Source organism: Mixophyes fleayi, chromosome 3 (genome assembly GCF_038048845.1).
Source record: "Mixophyes fleayi isolate aMixFle1 chromosome 3, aMixFle1.hap1, whole genome shotgun sequence".
NCBI classification, from domain to species: Eukaryota; Metazoa; Chordata; class Amphibia; order Anura; family Limnodynastidae; genus Mixophyes; species Mixophyes fleayi.
The window spans coordinates 35,526,062-35,546,423 of record NC_134404.1 but is presented as its reverse complement, the minus strand read 5'-3'; the positions used below and the strand labels follow the sequence as shown (position 1 = coordinate 35,546,423).

The 20,362-nt window shown below is 42.9% G+C and overlaps 1 protein-coding gene across 4 annotated transcripts in view; it reads right to left on the bottom strand.

Annotated features, from left to right (window-relative positions):
- The window catches only part of ATAD2B (ATPase family AAA domain containing 2B), a 78,261-nt gene that overhangs the window by 25,301 nt on the left and 32,598 nt on the right, over positions 1 to 20,362 (bottom strand). For all 4 annotated transcript variants that reach the window (XM_075201367.1, XM_075201369.1, XM_075201370.1 and 1 more), the window contains exons 12-19: positions 19,892 to 20,066; positions 17,595 to 17,683; positions 16,210 to 16,369; positions 15,112 to 15,202; positions 12,522 to 12,833; positions 6,881 to 7,010; positions 6,098 to 6,284; positions 3,221 to 3,406 (exon numbers count right to left, since the gene is read on the bottom strand). In XM_075201367.1, the coding sequence (XP_075057468.1) occupies positions 3,221 to 3,406; positions 6,098 to 6,284; positions 6,881 to 7,010; positions 12,522 to 12,833; positions 15,112 to 15,202; positions 16,210 to 16,369; positions 17,595 to 17,683; positions 19,892 to 20,066 (1,330 nt within the window). The remainder of the gene's footprint in view (positions 1 to 3,220; positions 3,407 to 6,097; positions 6,285 to 6,880; positions 7,011 to 12,521; positions 12,834 to 15,111; positions 15,203 to 16,209; positions 16,370 to 17,594; positions 17,684 to 19,891; positions 20,067 to 20,362) is intronic.

The following is a 20,362-nucleotide window of genomic DNA, read 5'->3' as shown; positions in this document are numbered from 1 at the left end:
AGGTACACTAAACAATACTTATTTAGGGTGCAGGCAGAGTATATTCATTCCCATTTGTTTATAACAATAACCATTTGTAACTTGGACCTCCTGCTGTGACAATGAGGTGACCACCATAAGCTCAAACTCAATGACTTACTTTTCTATACGGAACAGTATGATATTTAAACAGACAACTTTAATGTTATTAATAATCATATCTGACCGCTCTCAATGAAGGAGACATGAGATCCCACTTTCTAGTTACAGTATGAAAAAGTAATTGATAACAGTGAGAGATTGCAAAGGCTGGGAAACATGAAGCAGAACAGATATGTTCCTTAATGCTTGTGAGGGGGAAAAGAAAAAAAATATCTTAGAATAAGATAATCAATATAACACTGTACATTTCATTTTCTACCTGAAGGGAGACTTAACTGACTGCGACAAACAACTAAATCAACGGCTCTATTAATGAAAGCTTAAATCAACAGAATGCCAGCAGTATCTGAGTGTAGAAAGGTGTTACTATAGAGGCTAGTGTGCAAGAAGAGCCCAACGCTACACCGTCACCCCTATATGTACCGGTCACACAGAAAGATGTTACTATAGAGGCTAGTGTGCAAGAAGAGCCCAACGCTACACCGTCACCCCCTATATGTACCGGTCACACAGAAAGATGTTACTATAGAGGCTAGTGTGCAAGAAGAGCCCAACGTTATACAATCACCCCCTATATGTACCGGTCACACAGAAAGATGTTACTATAGAGGCTAGTGTGCAAGAAGAGCCCAACATTACACCGTCACCCCCTATATGTACCGGTCACACAGAAAGATGTTACTATAGAGGCTAGTGTGCAAGAAGAGCCCAACGCTACACCGTCACCCCTATATGTACTGGTCACACAGAAAGATGTTACTATAGAGGCTAGTGTGCAAGAAGAGCCCAACGCTACACCGTCACCCCTATATGTACCGGTCACACAGAAAGATGTTACTATAGAGGCTAGTGTGCAAGAAGAGCCCAACATTACACCGTCACCCCCTATATGTACCGGTCACACAGAAAGATGTTACTATAGAGGCTAGTGTGCAAGAAGAGCCCAACGCTACACCGTCACCCCCTATATGTACTGGTCACACAGAAAGATGTTACTATAGAGGCTAGTGTGCAAGAAGAGCCCAACGCTACACCGTCACCCCTATATGTACTGGTCACACAGAAAGATGTTACTATAGAGGCTAGTGTGCAAGAAGAGCCCAACGCTACACCGTCACCCCTATATGTACTGGTCACACAGAAAGGTGTTACTATAGAGGCTAGTGTGCAAGAAGAGCCCAACGCTACACCGTCACCCCCTATATGTACTGGTCACACAGAAAGATGTTACTATAGAGGCTAGTGTGCAAGAAGAGCCCAACGCTACACCGTCACCCCTATATGTACTGGTCACACAGAAAGATGTTACTATAGAGGCTAGTGTGCAAGAAGAGCCCAACGCTACACCGTCACCCCTATATGTACTGGTCACACAGAAAGGTGTTACTATAGAGGCTAGTGTGCAAGAAGAGCCCAACGCTACACCGTCACCCCCTATATGTACTGGTCACACAGAAAGATGTTACTATAGAGGCTAGTGTGCAAGAAGAGCCCAACGCTACACCGTCACCCCTATATGTACCGGTCACACAGAAAGATGTTACTATGGAGGCTAGTGTGCGAGAAGAGCCCAACACTACACTGTCACCCCCTATATGTACTGGTCACAGAGAAAGGCGTTGCTATAGGGACTAGTGTGTGATCCTAGTTGGCCACAGGGACCATTGCTCCGAATGGTTTGGAAACTCCTGCTGACAATCCATCAGACTGTTCACCAGATGAATTACCAGAGTTCACAAAGCAGCAAAACCTTCTGTGTGAACAACGTGTAAATAGGTGTAGTTTGCCTTTGCTTTAAACAGAGCATATGAAACACTTACATTACCACATCTGATGGCTTCCCTGGACCGCTGTGTACTGTGTACTTACAGTGGGGATCTATGTGAAAGCTCATTCATTTTACAGAATGTTACCGCTTACAACAGGCAATGACAGACTTCCTGACACACACTGCTTTCACTTAGCATTAAGGACACTTAGTCATTTTTAGACTGTGGCATCAATGCGGGTTTAATAGTCTTCGAGAACATGTGTTAAATGCTTTAAAGTAATGCTAGTGTGTAAGAGGCCTTAGGGAAATGTCACCCGGGCATATAAATAAATAAATAAATAAATATTAAAAAAAAAGACATTTCTTTTATGACCAGGAACCAGTGACGTTCTAAAGTCATGAAATGCTCCCGCAGAGCCACACTGAGGTTAAAGTGGAACATGTCATTTGCTATAGAGCTGCATGCAGTGTATTTGCTTAAAAATGGATTACGGACTTTCAGTTTGTTCCACAAAGCGCTTTTAGCGTATATAAAGTGTACAAATATGTAGACAATAATAAGTTCCAGCAAAGAAACACACAAATAAGTTCAGACTGTGGGTCTCACAGTTAGGAGCAAACCCAGCTAGATGGTGCACATGTGTTATACTGAATGAAAAGGAAGGGGGGTAATGGGGTAAAACGTGGTAACAGATATAGAGCTGGGAGGGGTATGTCCTTGCTCAATGCTAAATCTCAGTGTAAAAATAGAGCAGCCCAGTACGTGTGTTACATGCACACAGACAGTATTTTCCCTGCATGCAAAATATAAATGCATTTGCAGCCCTGGAACTGCAACATAGTTTGTCTAAGTGCAAATTAGCACCATTTAATGACTGTGCTCCAAACTATGAGGCCCTAAATGGGTAATAATTATAGTGATTAATACACAGAACGACTCCCCAAATCTGCAGGTTGTGAAAATTGCTGCTGTGGCCTTTGAATAAATGGGAATACGCCATCTGTGTCAAGGACACTGCTCTGTAGGATTACTAGGACCTCCAGAAAGAATTGGAGCGGACGTGTCAACTGCGTACAGTGGAGGCAGACTGACCCAATACACAACCTATACATTTATAAGAAACCAGTAACATCAATAAGGCACAAAGCTAGTAACTAGGAACTAGCACCACAACTGAGCATGACACACCTGATAATAACGTTACTAGCTCCTAGCTTCACTGCCACATACTGGCTGCTTCTACTGGGTAGCGGAGACCTGCAAGCTTTACAGATACATGGTGTAGTCACTTTTAAAAACATGCTTACCTCCTCCGGCAGTTCCCCGTACACAGTTTCAGAGGTAGACAGTAATAATATAGGGGAGAAGGAGGGGATATCCTGCAGGAGTGTCAGAAACGTAGCCCTCACAGTTTCACTGACAGCCTCCCACCAGTCGCCGATATGAGGCATGTAAACAACACTGGGTACTGTTCTCCGAGCTTCCCGGAATACCTGGACAACGGGACAAATTGTATTGTGTTACGGCCAAACAAACCTGGAGAAGATCACTTATTCTATATTTAATTATTGGTTAGATGCACCGCTACAGAGTGTATCTAACAGGTACCAGTTAATTGCAAACGGCAAAAGCAGATGGAAGATGAGGCGTGTAGTCTCCTGCATAAGCCTGGCCTGTCACATTATGTGCAAGGTCTTACTATAACTACAGAGAACTTCTACCATAGCTTTACAGACATATCCTGGACATCTACACGCTAGAGGACTACACGGACATCTACAACTGGTTATACATTATTTGCATATTAAATAAAGCAGTGTATTTAGTAAACGTTTTAAATGTAGCCTAGAGTGGGTAACCTCCTTTAAAACTCCACCGTACACGAAATTAGGCTATGGGTGGAATCATGTGATATTATAGAACGGGTCTGGCAATAGTTTAAGTTGGGATGGAGCTACTCATCTACATAGGCAAGGATCACAGAACCAATACAAAAATGGCAAATAATTAGTTCTGAATTTATGTCTAAGTCTTCTTTAAAAATGTCAATGATTTTTGTACATTTACATCCAAGAATGTGACATTCAGGCAAAGATATCGCTTTGTTTTACCCAACACAGCCTTAACAATGGTTTTATCATCATTACCGGGTGACTAAAATAGATGAGATTTTGCCAGTTGACCTAACAAATGCAGATGTAGCTGATGAACCTGTACAGAGCGGAGTTTATACATTGCAAGTCAATTTCATCCTTAACTAAATCCATGCAGCCTGACCTGCAGAAGTCAGCGCTTTAATTAGAGCGATACTGTGCTGAGATCAAAGGGAAAGAGCAGCATATTCATCACGGTATTTACTTTGAGAGCCAATGACATGAACAATAAGGCAAATTGCTGTTAGTGTGCTCAGAAGGTAGTCACTCAATTTGAACAACTTGTGTTTAATGTGTGCAGCGTGTGTAGGTAATGGATATACTGTCAGAGATTGATTTACACATTGCTCTTTCATAACGCTCTGGGAAAATAGAGATGTAGGCTTTTATTGACACGCATTGATCTCTTGCAGAAAGACATTATATAAACACATTCAGACTGGAGAGACTTGAACTTCACACAATTACACCGAGATTGACTGGCATCCAACATAATTTCATCCCACCAATTGTTACAGCAGAACACACAGGAAGGTGGTCCTGGAACTGGAGAGAATACTGGGAAGGATAATTAAAGGGGTATATCAAGGAAAAACTGCACAAGCTAGATTTTGTTTTTATACTAGAGAAGATGGAGGGGGGGGGGGGGTATGATCACTGTGTATCCATTGTTGCAGTGATGGGCAAACTTTTTCAGGAGCGGGCCAAATAAAAAAAAGAAACACTTTAGGCGGGCCAATATAATTTATTAAACCACTCAAATATCAAAATATATAATACAAATTTTTTGAATGGGACGGGAGGGTGTTATATAGCAGTGTTACCTCGTACAGACACAGCACTTATTTCAGCAGGTTGTTGCAGATCCGTCTTTCTGGTGAGCCGCTAACTGACAACACAGCAGCCAATCGAAATCCGTATATGGCCCAGCCCATCTCTTCTCACATGACTTTCAGCCATTAGGGGGCGGGCAGGTGTTTGAGTGATTGACATACAAAGTGTCCTTTTAGGAAGGAGGATGAAGTGTAATGGAGCAAATAGCTGGGAAGGCATAAAAATGAAGGTTCTGACACACAGGGTCGGCCCTAATAATTTTATGCATATTTGAATGAAATTTTTTAAAATATTGGCGGGACGGAGAGAACCTCTAAGTGGGCCGGATCTGGCCCGCGGGCCGTAGTTTGCCCCATCACTGCACTATTGTATTGTTCCATACCGAAAATCCCCCCCTTCACCACGAACAACTATAGTGAGGACTCCGCAGGACAGTCTATAACCACATCTTGAACACTGATAAATTAGCCACGATAAATGTTGCAACTATAATAAAATGCAAGTTCAGCAAATGCTGCAGACAGAAAAGCACGTATATGATCTGATATTTAGTAAACATAAAAGCATTGAAGCTATACGTGCCAGAAGGAGGTGTATTACCACCAGTCAGAGCCCTTAGTGCTTTGCGGCAGCTCAATTGCAGCATCTTCCATACTGGAAGGATTATTACTCTGAACTTTGCTAAATTACAGGCAGCCGCAGCTGTTCCTACATACATATATACAGAGTCAAGGGAAAAGGCAGCATAATAAAAAAGGCCCATAATAACAGTCATCCATCAATACTATTCCAGAGACATAGTTAGGAGATCTGTACTGCTGTATTCACGGGTTACAGTCTAGGCAGTGTGTATATCGCTGGACAGGATTACAGCGCACAAATCTGTCCCTTTCAGCAACACAGGAATGATTTTGGCCACTGCAAACCATTGATTTCAAGGTAAATATTCTGAATTAGAACCTCTTTGCGCCTCTTTTTACAGGATTAGTGCTGAAAAAACCCTATCATCGGTTTTATTTTGGCCTTTAAAAGGATGAAAGAGGTGGAAACTAAATAAAACGTGTGTAGCCTGGATTTCTGTTACAAAGACTTGTGGTCCCTATACCATTTATAAATCCATTTATGAAAACCCAGCCAGAGCGCCTCCCCCTCCTCATCCCCTTACAGGCTGTCCTGCATGCTGAGATGAAGACTGACCTGTGCACAGGATTCCTCAGGAGTTTTAGCACTGACTGAGTAAAGTGCCGGTAGGTCCAGTCTATGCACAGAGAATTTTTCAAGGATGTGCAAGACAGCTGGAGCAAGGTGCGAAGTTTGGCCCGAGCCAGGCTCCCCGGAGAGGAGCAACCTGGGCCGGTAAGAGGTCGGCTGGTGACAGGCCGATCTGTAAAGACAAGGAAGCAGCATTAATCTATATGAACAGGACAAAGAGGACAATAGGAAATCCAAGTGAAATGCAATGAGACATAATAGGGCAGAAGCATTACAGAGACAGCTGCACCCTGTATGTAATATTACATTAAGTTACCATATTAAGCAAAAAGTCACCCTACACTATTACACCACGACACGAGATCACCAAAAACCAGCAATTTAAAAACGACAAACAATACTAGTAACCCCACTAATGTTACAGCTTTCAGGTATAGCAAGAAGTATCCCAAACAAAGGGTTAAAGCTATAATGCCAGATATGTAGTTAAAGTAAGGTTCATAAGTGAGTACGTACAGATCTAGGCTGCAGCCAGACTAGTATAAGTGACCTTTGGATGCAACACTTATATGATCCCCAGATATACATCGTGGACTATCGAGCAACGTGAAAGACATTAGGTCCACTCAATTTTCAAAGAATTTTACTTCTAATATGCAGAATACTAAGAAAACATTACATGTTGCTAGATGAATCAGGACATGGACGTCATCTGCCCCGGTTACAGAGAACAGGCCGAGGAGAGACCCCCATCCCCCAGCCACTCACGTTGTAAAGTGGAGGAAGGGCCGGTGGGGAGCAGCTGGCTGTTTCTTTGGTGATCCTGAGACACAACTCACATCAAAAATGGACAACAGGTTCTCATCGTCACTATCATCCAAGAGGAGGCTCGTATCGTCTGAGGAAGAGAACACCAATGTCAGATGGCTTGTTACATCATCACAGAGAGGTCTACTGTGTTACATGCCAATTCCTCTCACGCTATCAGATGGCAAAACCTTCACATAAAGTCATGGAAACAAGTGACAGAAACTGCTTATTAATATGATGTTGGGCTACAATTTGCCTTTCGTACAGCCTGTATTCTATGCAGCATAGACCAAAATAAATCCTGTTCATTCTCCCAGCAAGACTCCCTTCTATTTATCCACAGACCGTGTTCTGGAATTAGGTTTTCCCCACTTTACATAGCAAGTTTAAAAAAAAACCAAAAAAAAAACCCAAAGAAATAAAAAACTGGTCTGCCATAGCGGCTTCAGAGGGGAGAATCAGCCATGGGAAACTACTATTAGCGCTTCTTGAGTGTCTAGTTATGTCGCTAAGGAGACGGCATGACAACATACAGGCGGAGGTTCCATTCAGCATCTGTACAGCCGACATCTCTTACTGCCACAGTATGAGGTGCTGTGAAAACCATTCCTATAAGCCAGTCTATCAAAGCCTTCTATCCTACAGCCCACTTACTGGCCTTCCCCTTCCCTGATGTATACAAGAGTTATACTGATAGCGCCTGCATGTTAAATCGTGCAGGAGGACGTGATTAGTAATACGTTTAGGTGACATTATTTAAATATCAGGATGCTTCAGGACATGACTGTCCCCCTCCTGTCAGACAATAGGAAGTCTTTATATAGTGTTGTCAGACAAGAAAGACTGCATACAGGGAATACCAGTGATTGGATTTTTTACAGTTCTTTCAAAAGAAGAAGTTTCTAAATGGAACTCAGAAAAGAGACCAAGAGATGAAAAGAAAGTTACCGACCTTCAGAAGATGGCTTCAGTTAAATATGAGTGTAATTCATAAAGTAATAAACACAGGTCACCTAGATATTGTAGATCTGCCCAGGTTGTACTTGCGCATAGAAAGAGAAGAGACAGTCTCAGGAAGCGATCAGCTGGCTTCAACAAGCAAGTGAGAGTTTGAGTTTCCAAATAATATGAGTCCTTCTAGAAAGAGGTCTAGATATCAAGCTGGCCTAGACCAGGAGATTCCAGGGTCTTCAGGTGATCCTGGACTTATGCCTACCTGTATTATGTTATTTTCAACACTTTCAGTGCTAAGGGCAAAAGGGACTTATCCTCTGTCCCATCCTTTGTCCAGTGTCAAGAACAAATCTCATTTATCTTCAGCCTTGATGGGGTTCAAAGGAGACAAAGTCATATTTGCTTGTCCCCCAATCCAGACGGATGGAAGATGTATTTGCATTGGTGGGTCGATGATGTTTCTGAGCACAACATCATTCAGTCACTGAGCTTCAGAAAAATGGGGGATGGGCAGTAAAAATGTCCGATCTTCACCAGCCTGGCACCTACAGTCTCACGGCCACACTTGTTTGACAGAAGGGAGCTCCCCCTTTCAAACGATGTGGCCCCTGAGAAGTTATTGTCTAGTGATCAGACATTAACACCCTAAAAACTACAGAAACCATTAAGTGGTAAAGCTTCAAGAAACGCAAAGGTACCCTCTACTGAAAGATGGGAGTCTCTTTCAATTATAGAAAGATTATAAGTTCTAATCCATGGTGGGAGTCGGCCTTCCTGGCGGCTAGCGATTGCCTCAACTTCAGCAGCAAAGGCCTTGAGAGTAAATTTTGAAGACGCTGACAAGACATGACCCACATGGGCATGTGTGGCATATGGGTGTGAAAGGACTAATCAAAACAAAACCAACTGATCTGTCTAAAAGTCACTAAAACCTCTCAAAAATCTAGCTCACACTTATTAACACACAATAGTAAAACACTAAGAGTTCAAGAGCTGACGCTCTTATAAAATCTTCAGCCAAACAATTCCCTGCATAAAAGGTGGCTTTAGAAAAACCCAAGCTTATCCGACATGCAAATTCTTTAAGAGCATAAAGACAGAACAAGCTAATAAAAAGTCCCAATGCTTATGGAATAAAATTTAGATATAACAAGCTAACATACAGATAAATGCAAAACAGTTTCTTAAAACAGAAAACTAGAACAGATGACATGCACTCACATAGGTACTTTTTCCTCAGGGAAAGTTAGAAGATTTTATCACACTCTCAGTAGCAGTCTGATCCCCGAAAATGGACTAATGAAACATATTTCAATGCTTTTTTTTTAATATATTTTTCTTCCTATCCAAAACCCACAACCTCTGAATGATCTCACAGAGCGGTGTACTGGTATATTAACCAATTTTATAACCGATTTATCCTCCTCTTGTTCAACAGTTGTAATAATGGCTCCCAACAATATAGTGTAACTTCTTGGATAATACATTAATTCCACTAAACCTGCACATAATATTCTCCATCTCATGTCATGTTGTTGATCTGTTGACCCCATGGTGGGCTTTCCAGCAGCAGGATAAGTGACAAGAAAAGGACATTTTGAGAAACAGACATTCTATTATCAGAATTGTGTTACCCGGGTTATAATCATGACAGACATGATAAACACGAGAGTAAAGAAAGTATCAGAGGCGAGGAGTTAGGTCTACACTTAGCCAAAGAGCAGAGGTCAATTTCAATTATTAACTGTCGCAGGAGTTAAGTTCACAGGTTTAATTTTTGAGGAAATAGAATCATGTCGGTTTGTCTCAGAAGACTCCTGTGAGGTTGAGGAGAGATTTGCTATCGCTGTGGTCAATTGCTGACTACTTGTATAAAGGCCTTACCAACCTTCTTCAACCAATCAGGGATGAAAAGCTAGTTATGGACATGAAGAGGAGGAGGAGTAGATTCATAAATGCCAATTTTGTAGAACCAGACAAGGGAACACTCCCCACCCTGGTGTGATCCATAGAGTTCCTTGCCCCCAAAAATGTCAATCTGGACCAATAACCCCAATTAATGTACCATCCCATTTTTAAATTAGATTAGTAAATTTCCCATCACCAACCTGACCAGCCTTACAGTAAGAACTATTCCTATGAGGAAACAAGTCTGTTCCATTCTCGACTGATCACACCTTGTCCTTTGTTCAGTTTGTGGTACAAAAAGTTAATTAGACCGATCTTTGCACTGGCCTCCGATATATTCATATATTAGGTCATCTCTAAAAGCACCGTCCAACCCCTCCCCAAGGTAAACAAACTTTCCAATGTCTCTTTATAATGTAACACTTCTAATTTCTAAAATGATGAGGTTGCTCCAGGTTCTCCTATGTCCTTACAGTGAGGTGTCAAAAACCCTAAATTGTAAGATGCAGAGAGCAAGCAGTAGGTAAGCCAAGCAGAGAGAAACCCAGCAGCAGGGAGACAGCCAGGAGAGCAAACAACATCAGAGGAACAACCCCGCAGCAGGGAATCAACCAGGAGAGCAGACAGCAGTAAAGGGAAGAGACCCAGCAGCAGGAATACTGTAGGAAGAGGGAGGGTGGAAGTCCTTCTGTTGCATTGGAGGTGGTAGGTAAGCTGTATTGGCAAAGAGATACCAGAAATGACTATACAGAGCATTGCTTAAAATGGTCCTGGAAAATATACTGTTACCCGACCCCAAACGTAAAACATGGCTAATAAAAGAAGAACCTGAATGTCTGCTGAATTGGTCTCTTCCTTCACAGCCTAACATGCCATTTGTGTTGGGAAGACAAATCAAGAAAGGAGGAGTGAAAAAAATTGAACCAAAAAAAGTTAAGTATATATGGAACAAATGGGCAAACATTCTGTATTCTGTGATAGTTGGGTGAATCACAAAACATTTATGGGAATGGTTTCATCTATAGATAATTTCATCATCATTTATTTATATAGCACCACCAATTCCAAAGCGTTGTACAGAGAACTCACTTACATCAGTCCCTGGCCCATTGGGTTTACAGTCTAAATTCCCTAACACACACACAAACTAGGGTGACTTTGCTAGCAGCCAATTAACCTACCTTCAGAAGATGGCTTCAGTTAAATATGAGTGTAATTCATAAAGTAATAAACACAGGTCACCTAGATATTGTAGATCTGCCCAGGTTGTACTTGCGCATAGAAAGAGAAGAGACAGTCTCAGGAAGCGATCAGCTGGCTTCAACAAGCAAGTGAGAGTTTGAGTTTCCAAATAATATGAGTCCTTCTAGAAAGAGGTCTAGATATCAAGCTGGCCTAGACCAGGAGATTCCAGGGTCTTCAGGTGATCCTGGACTTATGCCTACCTGTATTATGTTATTTTCAACACTTTCAGTGCTAAGGGCAAAAGGGACTTATCCTCTGTCCCATCCTTTGTCCAGTGTCAAGAACAAATCTCATTTATCTTCAGCCTTGATGGGGTTCAAAGGAGACAAAGTCATATTTGCTTGTCCCCCAATCCAGACGGATGGAAGATGTATTTGCATTGGTGGGTCGATGATGTTTCTGAGCACAACATCATTCAGTCACTGAGCTTCAGAAAAATGGGGGATGGGCTCGGTTATAAAATTGGTTAATATACCAGTACACCGCTCTGTGGGTTCATTCTCTCTAGAGGCTCAGGGATATAAATGGGGATAAACAGCAAGAGGTGAATTAAGCCTAAAATGGCTTAATTCACTAAGCCGCTGTACAATTTCTGGGACAACAACATTCATTTAAGGGCTCTTACTGGTCATGGCCAGGACACTGTGCTATTCTGTTATAGGAGTATAATGCCAATAAACAGCTACATCATAATGTGCAGTCTTGAGTGTGAAGCCTTTGATATCCCGATGAAGCTGAAAGGCAGCCAGGTCCCATGGGCAGCCAGGTCCCATGGGCAGCCAGGTCCCATGGGCAGCCGTACCTGGCTCAGTATGATTCTGATGCAGGGTACTATCCACGAGGAGTCTATATTATCTCTGTGGTTTCATCCCATGACCCAAAGACATACTGACAGGCTAAAGAGTATCCTCACACAATTATTTTATTTGTTTAATAAAACGCGTGGGTAAAGGAGGCTTTAAAAAAAAGATTAACTCCTGTTCCTCCATGTGTGCTGTACAGCTGCCTCAGTCACACTGCTCACACACCAGGGCTCACCACACAGTAGTACCCTGGCACGGGCTGGGATTGCAGCATAACAGTGTCCCAGCATCCTGCATTACGGTGGCTAGCCTAATGCTGGCGGTCAGAAGAATGCTGGGGTGTCCCAAGACAGGGAGCAGGGGTGTCAAGGACGTCATCTGGGCTGCTATGCACATTTTTCCATGGCAATCCCAGCTGGAGACGGCTGAAACACCCATCAGCAGAGTTCAACTTTCTTAAAGTCCCATTCATCACAACATTCTACCACTGGACTGTATAATATATATCACACACAACTATTGTCAGTGTTCTACACCAATCTGAACCACCACCTAAAGACCATGCTGTATGCAGCCTGTGTCCAGGCCGGGGACCAGTCTTCAGGATGCCGGGAGTTTCTACATAAAATTTGTCTTTCATTCCAGAAGCAGAAGATCAAAACAAACAGAGCAGGAGAGCTGATATTTACCGTCCTTTCTGTGGTCCTTACTGAACTCTGCATGAGGAAACACTTTGTGTAGGACACTGAGTATGTCCAAGAAGATCCTCTGCAGCAGCGGCCTTATGACGGGCGACAGGGCGTGCCCAGGAGACATCACAGCGCGGTGAGAAGCAGGCACAATGTTTTTCATTGCATGGTAGAAATCATGGGCACCGAGAACAACTGAAGCAATGTCCAGCTGCAGCTTCTGACTGCTGGCATAGATCTGGGGGTAACGCCGACGAAGGGCAATCAAGGCAGCCTCCGTGCAAAGTGCTTTAATGTCAGCTCCACAGTAGCCTGGTTCACCAAACAGAAAGACAGGTTAGTGCAATGTGATTATTGTCATTATTGCTATACATTATGCAAAACCAGACAATCATTTTGGAAGAGCCATTCATACACCGCATATCATCCCACAAAAATGAATATGTTGATCCCTACAGAAAAGCCTTCTCCTTGCTCTAATTTGGAGACTTGCTGGTTTTTCAGTGTATTTTATATAAATGTGCACTGACGAGTGAGGAGAGCCTGCCATAGGGATTAATGCTTTTGTGACCACTGCAAAAGGTGGTGCTGCATACAAAAAAGTTATATGTAGAATGAAAGCTATACATATTTCCTTACAATAAAGTAGAATAGTTTAATATGTTATGCACTTTGTACATCCTTAAAAGTGTAGAAATGAAGGTACAAATATGCCTATTAGAAGACCTATTATCTATATCATCCGTGAAGTGTTAAGTAAATCAGCCTTTTTAGTCTCTTAATCCCCTACCTCCTCCCAGAGCCCCTCTGTTAGTCTTACCGGTGTGTGATAATTCTCACAATAAGTGGCAGTGCGAATATAGACTTCTCTTTTAAGGTGAAGGGGGGACCCTCCTGCAGTCCCTTGGCGTGCTATACAGGCCATGTGACCACATCCTGCACTTTGACTGGTGGATAGTTCCAGCCATTCACCAGAGTGCAGAGATCTCCCACTACTCTGGTGAATGGCCAGCGCCATCCACCAATCGGTGTGCTACTGGGTATGACAACAGACATAACTAGTCCATGACACACAGTACATGCCTGCAGATGGCGGATGAGAAGCAGGAAGAGGAACCTACCCGGCCACTCTGATTGTCCCTTACAAGGTGGTGGGGGGGGGGGGGGGTTTGACTGTCCCCCTCTGGATCCACCCCTGACTTAGGGGTGCAGACCCGTAGCAAAAGATAAGCATGACACCACTTAGAGACATAGGTAGGGCCTGGAGTCCAAAACGAAAAAAAACGACAAAGAACAGACAAAGGAGTGGAATACAAAATCCCCTATACTACCACAGAGGGGTCATATGCTTCCCACTGTATTCAGAGCAATTAAACAAAACAGGTTTTAAAGACGACACTCCCTACACCAACTTTATGCTGGTTTTGTTAATGTATCTCTAAAGACCACACACAAAAGAAATCACACCCCCTCAAAGACATTAAGGAAAAGAATTAGCGTATTTTCCTTTAGCTGCTCAAAACATTTGGAAAACAAATCTAGCATTTGGATAACAACTTTGGAACACAATCTCTTACTAACGAAATAAAAATATATCCGTGAAACATTGGATGGCTCTTTCTAGTGATGGAAGCAAAACAGACCCTTAAACCTCTGCACTGTGCCACCACCTTACACCATAACAATTAGCTTTGGGTGAGCCAGCGGCTAGTTCAACGTCTTAATGAAAGTTTACTGTCACACTATATACAGGCATAATATAGTCTATGGTGAGAGCACAATAAAAGATATACTGAATACATCTGCAGTTGCTTGTATCAGTTTCTAAATCTCTGAATAATGAAATCTGAAAGAAGACACTAAAATCATTCAGCCAAGCAAAATCCTTATGTGGAATTGAAACCAGGTGGAGATTATAGACTGGGCATAAAGAGGCTGCTTTGAAGTTTGGCTCGAACATAAGTTCACAAATTCAGTGCCCATGAGGAATTTGTCCAGCAAAAAGTACTTTACTACTATAGTACTATGAGTAGGAACACTAAAATATAAACTCTGTTGGGTGGTAGCTAGTGGGATAACAACAAATATACACAGTCCGAGCTGCATTCAACACATGGGGAACGTAGCAAAACTGGCAATTGCAATAGGGATCAGTGATCCTTCTAAAGAAAGCACACACAGTACAGAGGGGTGCTCGTAGTGATGCAGTGTATTCTATGGTCTTATGTAGGTGGTCAGTCCTGCAGCACATCACTCGGGATTAACATTTTGATAATTAGATTTTATACGATCTAAATAGATGGAAATAACTATACCAATAATACACAAGTCCCAACATGGAGACTCTGTACATCTATACACAACGAGAGTGGCCCACGTTAAAATAATTTCTTCTGCATGGTTTTGTAAGTATAATAAGTTTATTTTGCCTAAGACAGAAATTAGTGAGGGAATTCATAAAATGAATAGTGTAATCATAATGAGCCATGCAAGTTGCAGTGTGAACAGATTATTGTTCTTTGTACAATACCACGTCCTCTACATTGAAAAGAAAACTTATGTACAATGTAAACTGCATTACACAACTCACCAACGCATTTCTCTGCTAATTCCTCCAGAAAAACTTCGGACAATCTGGGGTTCCAATCCCTGGTATGTATTTGTAAAATGTGCTTTCTTGCCTAGTAAAGAAATAAAACAATTAATTAGTTGCAGGTTGGGGGAGAGAGAGAGAGGGGAAAGGGGGAGAGGCGGGGGGACAGAAAGAGAGAGGGGAAAGGGGGAGAGGCGGGGGGACAGAAAGAGAGAGGGGAAAGAGGGAGAGGCGGGGGGACAGAAAGAGAGAGGGGAAAGAGGGAGAGGCGGGGGGACAGAAAGAGAGAGGGGAAAGAGGGAGAGGCGGGGGGACAGAAAGAGAGAGGGGAAAGAGGGAGAGGCGGGGGGACAGAAAGAGAGAGGGGAAAGAGGGAGAGGCGGGGGGACAGAAAGAGAGAGGGGAAAGAGGGAGAGGCGGGGGGACAGAAAGAGAGAGGGGAAAGAGGGAGAGGCGGGGGGACAGAAAGAGAGAGGGGAAAGAGGGAGAGGCGGGGGGACAGAAAGAGAGAGGGGAAAGAGGGAGAGGCGGGGGGACAGAAAGAGAGAGGGGAAAGAGGGAGAGGCGGGGGGACAGAAAGAGAGAGGGGAAAGAGGGAGAGGCGGGGGGACAGAAAGAGAGAGGGGAAAGAGGGAGAGGCGGGGGGACAGAAAGAGAGAGGGGAAAGAGGGAGAGGCGGGGGGACAGAAAGAGAGAGGGGAAAGAGGGAGAGGCGGGGGGACAGAAAGAGAGAGGGGAAAGAGGGAGAGGCGGGGGGACAGAAAGAGAGAGGGGAAAGAGAGAGAGGCGGGGGACAGAAAGAGAGAGGGGAAAGAGAGAGAGGCGGGGGACAGAAAGAGAGAGGGGAAAGAGAGAGGCGGGGGACAGAAAGAGAGGGGAAAGAGGGAGAGGCGGGGGGACAGAAAGAGAGGGGAAAGAGAGGCGGGGGACAGAAAGAGAGAGGGTAAAGAGAGAGAGGCGGGGGACAAAAAGAGAGAGGGGAAAGAGGGAGAGGTGGGGGGACAGAAAGAGAGGGGAAAGAGGGAGAGGAGGGAGCGTGGCGAGGAAGCCCTGATAAAATAACCTGCTCCCATATCCTGGATATCACACACTCACCTTCTGATCAGGTAAACTGAAAAGAAATTCCCTGTCAAATCGACCAGGTCTCCTGAGTGCTGGATCTATTGAATCAAGTCTGTTTGTAGCACCAATAACGACTATTTCCCCTCGATTGTCCAACCCGTCCATGAGTGCAAGCAGGGTGGACACTATAGAACTGCAAGGGGGAGAGAGAGAGAGGGAGCAGGTCATATGTATATCCAGCAGACACAACAAAATAAAGATTATACACCAGGCTTCTACCATCAGTATAACAAGAGAATTACATCCTGCGGGCCTCCGTTCCCCTTCTCGGATGACATCATTGCTCCTTTCACAAGCAGCCCTGTCCCCACTAACACGTTACTGCTTCCCACATCACTACTTTCCTGCAATACTCTGTACTGCTGCAAACACCACAGTTGTACTATTGGCTGCAAGTGATTCTATTTTGACTCAAAAATATATTTTTGTGCCACGAGAGGTCTCAAAATAGGCAAAAGAAAAAAAATAAAGGTTCAAAAATAGTTTTGCTACCCAGTAAAACACATCATCTACTCTCCATATGTAATTTCTGTATGCAGATCATTCATGACTTTAAATGGTGGCTAATTCAATGCGATTTTACAGAATTTGGAATGTTTAACAATTCTGTACCGTTCATGTACAACAGTGTTTCAATTGGTAATCGGTACATAGGGATGGTTCATACATTACTAAAATGGCACCACTTTGCTTTTTGCATGGGAGGAATAGAACGTATGGCAAGACATTTACTATAGATTATTTTTGATTTAGAAAAGATAAAGAAACAAAAAAACACCTCCATAATATGTGGTCTTTTACTTTTGAACGGACGAATGAACGTAAATGATGAAGGTGGTCGTCAATATTCAAGACAAAAAAAACAAACCCCAGAGCGAGGTACATTTCTATAAAGAAACTTTTAAACCAATAGGTGTCCATAGGGTGATCCGACCATTCAGCCATTATACTGCGCTCCTGGATGTAGGTCAGATCGTGGCCATTCGATGGGCCAAATCTTTAAGTGGTGGCTGACCAGGCCATTCGTGCAGAACCATTAGCATGGTTGTCCACCAACCATCCCAACAAACATCTGCACAGACCCTAAATCGGGACCACTAGTCTTTTTGAGCCGGTACACACATTTGTGGCCAATTATGTCTGGCACGGCTTGAATGGGCATCAGCATCACAGCATCTACGGGTACCTTAGTCAGCATGTATGTACAAAGAAGAACGCAGCTATCAAGCTAGAGACCGCCAAATAGGTGAAAGTGATAAATGGACGTGTGCCGTGTTACCATGTCCATTGAATACCAAACTAGGTGGAACAAGAAAAAACAAAACAAAAAAAAAAAAAACTCTCCCAAAAATGCTTACCTATGGATCTGATCCTGCCTGCTGGATCGGACTGGAGCGAGCCCATCTATTTCATCAAAAAATATGATAGATGGTCTCATCATGTACGCCTGGAACACAAACACAGGGTGGTTTTATATAACAAATACCCAACAGAGAAACAAATGAACAAGTCACAACTGGCACAGACATGGCAAGTGTCAGATACAGACAGTAGGAAAAGACCCATGGGTTGGGCAAGAGGTAGCGCTATAACTGACAATCAAATATTAACTTATCAGTACGGAGCAAAAGAAAACAAATTGATTGGTCACCATGGGTTACAGTATAATTAGCTTTCTGCTCTGATGTAATATTGGCCTTTCATCAAACAAGGACTCCTCCGCTCAGACGTCTGCAGTACCACAGGAACATACAGGCAGGATGCACAGCTCAAATTAATCAGGGGACACACATCTGAGTGGTTTATTATCCTTATATTTTAGAAGAAGAAAGAGAAAGAAGTTATATTGTAGGTGCACTGACACTTTCTGATGATCGTATTGGATTATAAATGTAAGATATAACTTTTATTAAGTATTGGTTAAAAATAAGCGAAATATAGGTGAAAATGATTAAAATACTCGCTATCTGTATATGTAATCTCTTTTAATTAGGACTTATGCTAGTAAGGAATTATAGTAGCACTGTGGTAATTGTTATATCAGATATTCCTATTGCTGGTAACCACACCAAGCTAACATATTCCCTTGTATTAAATTAGGCTGTAGTATTGCTAATCAGTACCGAGATTAGTGATTAAGAGGTATAACCTATTAGCCTTAAAAGTAATTTAATACTAAGTAATACGGGGAGTGAATTGCTAACTACCTAAAGAATACCACCGAACTGACTCTGGGTATATCGGGGTATTATAACAGCTGCCAGAATGAGAGATATCGAGTAGACAGACAGCGAGGACGCCGACGCGCGTTTCGCTAAGGTCTGCTTTTTCCAAGACCATTGTTTATTATCCTCCATGACAAAAAAGTGCATTCGGTGTCCATAGCGCCCCCTTAATCCCGTAGTCCTTGCAATGCTTCGCTGTGTACAGTCCCCTTGGAAGACAATAAAGCAGCTCAGATATGAGCTCCTCTGTTTAATACTGATGTGTACATCATGCCTGTTTATTCAGGAGTCACATTCACACATGTCCTGCTCATCTCTCTTCCCCTCCTCTCATCATATCGCTGCCCGTTCTCACTAACACATCACTCATCTCCTGATATACTCTGTGCTGCTGGGGAACCCTGCTCCTTCCACTATATAACTAATAATCTGTGACTTCCTGCTGCCACCATTCCCCTCCTCGCGTCCTTATGCTGCCAGTTACACACAGTGCTGTGCACACAAACAGAAATTACATGGACACTGCTAAAAATGCAGCACACTGGTCTCCTGAAACACTCTGCACTGCTTAGGCCCTAGTCTAATGCACCTTAAAGTCCAATGCTTCCCGTCTAAAGCAACCCAATATGTGTTATGCTCTATAAATTAAAGTTAGTATATGCCATAAAACACATTATTTTACATCATAATGGCGAACTTTTATTACCTCCCCTCGAGGTGCAAGTGCAGGAGGGGCACATCGGTCTTGTATGTATGTTTTCCCATACATACAGGACCGATGTGCACGGAGTAACCTTTATTTACATTGCACCAACATATTACAGCACTTTACAGAGTTCACATCTGTCTCTACATTGTAAAATAATTGCCCACAATTTACATGAAAGCCACCGATATATTACTTTTATGGACAAAGTTTAGCATAGGGTCTACACATGAATACACTCGGCATTCATCTAATATAAAACCCAACTACTACAAGGGAGCTGCCAATATCCAATGTGCCCTGAGTAAATTGTTTAAAATAATAAATAACACAATGACTTCCGTAGGAAGTCAAAAAGAACGTCAACTTACTTTATAAAACACACAGCTAAACTGAAAGCTTTACACTGTAAGCTGCGTGAGACCTATGAACACACTGAACAAGTGTGCCCCTTCCTCATAGCGGGATGTAGCAGAAGATTCCACTGGTGTATATTCTAGGGCTGTCACCCAATTAGAAGCTGTGCTCATGGTGATCATGACATCCGATTGGTCCTCCTAGCCTCTCTAGCCGAGCAGTCGTTTTAGAGGGGCATACTTAAGCCGGCTTACCACCTATCTGGACAATGTTTAACTTCCAATGTGGGTGATAAACGCATAACGAAGTACACAAGATACAAAAGATTGTGCAAGCTCAAAAATCAAAAGTTTGAGGGATAACTTACTTGATCGAACAGCAGTCGCAGCTGACGCTCGGACTCCCCGACCCACTTACTGAGGCAGTCGGCACCTTTCCGCATAAAGAAAGAAACCTTTCTATTGCCCTGACTGCACTCATTGGCGAGGGCCCTTGCCACCAACGTTTTGCCTGTCCCGGGGGGGCCATAAAACAGACATCCCCTACAGAGAAGAGCCAAGGGTCACAAAACATCTTGTAACAGTATCTTCAGCATTAAATATGATGGAATCCGTAAACATTGTTATAGTTACACTACCATTTCATTAAATACATGAACTATAAGAATGGGTCATTAGTAAGGAGAATGGTGCTTCTCTATCTTGCATCACACTGGGGCACTTTAGAAGCAAGAACTGTGGAATTCTAATCCCAGTAACCTTGGTAACAGATTCCAGACTGCGGATTGGTGAATTCATATACAGGGAGAGATATTACAGGTCAACATGAATGACATGTC